Source organism: Dipodomys ordii, unplaced genomic scaffold (assembly GCF_000151885.1).
Source record: "Dipodomys ordii isolate 6190 unplaced genomic scaffold, Dord_2.0 Scaffold97, whole genome shotgun sequence".
In the NCBI taxonomy this organism is placed as follows: Eukaryota; Metazoa; Chordata; class Mammalia; order Rodentia; family Heteromyidae; genus Dipodomys; species Dipodomys ordii.
In genome coordinates this window covers 9,117,133-9,120,685 of record NW_012267313.1, presented here as the reverse complement: position 1 = coordinate 9,120,685, position 3,553 = coordinate 9,117,133, and the positions used below count along the sequence as shown (strand labels likewise).

General features: G+C 40.2%; 1 protein-coding gene across 1 annotated transcript in view; it reads left to right on the top strand.

Moving 5' to 3' along the window:
- Positions 1–3,553, top strand: part of Il20ra (interleukin 20 receptor, alpha) — a 51,819-nt gene that overhangs the window by 25,585 nt on the left and 22,681 nt on the right. The window contains exon 2 of the mRNA XM_013026812.1: positions 1,574–1,709. Coding sequence (XP_012882266.1) covers positions 1,594–1,709 — 116 coding nt within the window. The 5' untranslated portion in view covers positions 1,574–1,593. The remainder of the gene's footprint in view (positions 1–1,573; positions 1,710–3,553) is intronic.

Genomic DNA, 3,553 nt, shown 5'->3' with positions numbered 1-3,553 from the left:
TGATAAGATTTGCTAAGGGTCTGTCAATTTTGTTAATTTTTTCGAAGAACCAACTTTTTATTTTATTGATTCTTTCTATGGTTTTTTTTGGATTCTAATTCATTTAATTCTGATTTAATTTTAATTATTTCTTTCCATCTACTGGATTGGGGTTTATCTTGCTGCTCTTTTTCAAGGAGGCTCAGATTCTCATTAAATTGTTGGTTTCAGATCTTTCCAATTCGTTGATGTAGGAACTCAGAGCTATAAACTTGTCTCTGAGTACTGCCTTTGCTGTGTCCCAGAGGAGCTGGTAATTTGTGTGTTAATGAACATTTGAATTTCTTTTCTAATCTCTTCCATAACCCACTCATGATTCAGCAGTGTGTTGTTCAGCCTCCATGTGTTACAGGACTTTCTTTGGCGGCTTTTGGTGTTGAGTTCTAATTTTATTCCCTTGTGGTCTGAGAGAATGCAAGGTATAAGTTCAATGTTTCTGAATTTGGACAAGGTTGATTTGTGGCCTAAAATGTGGTCTATTTTGGAAAATGTTCCATGTGCCGCTGAGAAAAACGTGTATTCTGATGCTGCTGGGTGAAATATTCAGTAGATGTCTGTTAAATCTAGTTGATCTATGCAGTTGTTTAGATCTGTTGAGTTTTTGCTGAGTTAATCTATCTAGTGGGGAAAGTGGTGTGTTAAAGTCCCTAACAATTAATGTCTTTGGATCTATGTGGGATTTGAGGGAAAGTAGTGTTTCTTGGATAAATTTGGGTGCTCCATTGTTTGGCAAATAAGATATTTAGAATTAACATTGAATTCTTGTCTGCATTTTCCTCTCTTCCCCTCTTCGTTTGTCCACCCCTTTCAAGCACCCACTTTCTGGTGTTTTATTTTGCTTTATTGTATAAGTTAATAAATCCAACCCAAATCCAACATCCAACTTTCAACTCTAGCTTTTCAGAAACATTTGTCCCCAATTTTCTTTTTCATAACCATGTAAGTTAGATTTTTTCACTATTTATTCATGTGTACAAAGAGTAAAAAATATCCCACATGTAGAGTAGAACCTCCTATGCAGGATCCCCTAAAACATAGGATTGCTCAGTTATCTGCTGGTACATGACAAACTACCCCAAAACATAATGATGTTGAGCAGTCCTTCTGCTGGTCTCACTTAAGGCCTTCATGTAGGGGCTGGGATGACCACAATAACTGCATTCAGGCCCCTTGGTTGGAAGGCTAGATTCCGCTGGGACACTGGACCATGGAGCCTCTCCTTCACCTGACTTCCTGCTACACTCTCTCCAGCAACTTAGCTGTTGTTTTATATGGCAACTCAGGGCTCTCAAAGGCACCAAAATAAAAGCTTTCAACCACCTACCAGCTTAGTACTAGAGCCACTTCTGCCACATACATGTCTTGTACAAGGAAGCCACAGCCAGCTCAGGCTCCAAGTGGAATTAAGTACACAGCCTGTGTCTGGGAAGACATGGCTCTTGGGGGCCATCTTTGGAGAGTAGCTATTTACTCCAGGGATAGAGTTTTACTGTTCTTCCACATAGACCACAGATCCTCTCTACTCTTTTTCCAGTGCCTTGTGTCTCTAGTGGTATGCCGAAACCCACAAATATCACCTTCTTCTCCATTAACATGAAGAATGTTTTACAGTGGAATCCACCAGAGGGTCTACATGGAATTGAACTTACCTACACTGTGCAATATTTCATGTAAGTTGGTTCTTTTTTTATTCTACTTTAGAAACATGACACTTATACTCTTGCTTATTGTGCAAAAATAAAAAAATATTTATGGTCTTAAGGTTGGAAAAGTTTTGGATCTTTTGTCTTAACTTTCCGTGGCACATTATCTTATGAATGCTCATTCAAGGGAAGTTATTTAAATGGTCAAAAGAAGTCATTCCGAACATTATTCACTGGCTAAGCTAACAAGGCAGTTCACCAACGCTGAGTCTTGACTGCTTATTGGAGTTTCAGACCTTTTTAGAGCAAATAAAACAGTGTGGAATTCTGTGCCATAAATTGGTCCTACACTGTGACCTTTCACCTCTCCATCAAAACTCATTGCAGGTGAGAAAGAATGCAGGACAGATAGGCAATGTCTAACTTCCAGAAAAGAAGAAAAATAGCCACAGCCCAGACCACTAAGTGATGCAACTCAACCAACAGTTGTAGAATCAGAAGTAAAACAAATGCAGAAGTTGACATCAGTCTGAACAGCAGCAAAATAATTTCACAAAATAATTCCACAAGGAGGAGGAGGAAGAGAAAAGGGAGGGAGGAAGGAAGGAAGGAAGGAAGGAAGGAAGGAAGGAAGGAAGGAAGGAAGGAAGGAAGGAGAAGGGACCACGTTTTTTATGTATGTGTATGCCAGTACTGGGGCTTGAACTCAGGACTTGGGAACTGTCCCTTTGCTGCTTTGCTCAAGGCTACTGCTCTACCACTTGAGACATAGTTCCACTTGCAACTTTTTGGAGGTTGATTAGAGATAAGAGTCACATGGACCATAATCTCTAGATCTCAGCCTCCTAAGTAACTAGGATTATAGTCATGAGCCACTGGCACTTGGATCAAGTTAGTTCTGGGGGTTTTGTCTTTGTAAGAAAGATAAAAATGAAGCCAGTAAAAGGTTTTAAGGCTGTTCATCACCTTATTTATATGAACCCCATCCCAGGAGATCAGGAGTTTCTCAGGAGCTGGTATTTTAGGAAAGTGAGCCCAACTTTGTCAAGGGTAATGGCTTGTGAGCACCCTCTTTTCTTTATTCATTAGATGGAGCGAAGAGCTTGCTCTGTCCTTTATATTTGTATATGTTTTGTATAAGGCTTAGAAATAGATTCATTACTGCTCTGTGAGAGCAAATAATTTAGATTATGCATCATTAAAACAGTACCTAAAAGGAAGCTTGCCTGGTGAGAGTGCTGACATACTCCCAGGTGTGGAAGGTGGGCTGGAAGGAATCCAGGCCCGGATTCCACTACCAGAAGTCTCCCAGTGCTGCTCTAAAGTCAGCCAGCCCTCGGTCCCTGGCCAGGCTGTGAAGTGAGCCAGATGAGCCTGGGCAGGCTATATATTTCTGTATATTGTTTGAATACTTTGTTTCCAAAGGGATATTTTAATGAAAGATTAAATTATATCCACCCAAAGAATTTAATGCAGACAGTAGTGGGTCGTGCCAAAAACATAAGGTGGTTCTGATCTCAGATAAGCCTTTAATAGTCGTATGAATCTGAATGGATCCCTTAGTCTTGCTGAGCTCCAATCTGCTAATCTGTAAAGTAGAATGAAAATCATGGAAGCTACTTCCTAGGATAGTTATGTCATTCAGTGGGGTAAAGTTTGCAAATCCTGAGCACTGTCTCAGAGCATGATGGGCATTTGGCAGATACTAGCACTTGCTACTAGAAACAGACACCTAAGTCCCTCAAGACTTCTTTTGAGTCTCATAAGTGTTATAGGTAAAATAGTAGTTGAATGATTCACTCAGTATCTTTCATTCAGAATCTAGAAAAGACACATTTTCTCCTTTGTCAGCAGCCATGGTGGCGGGGGGG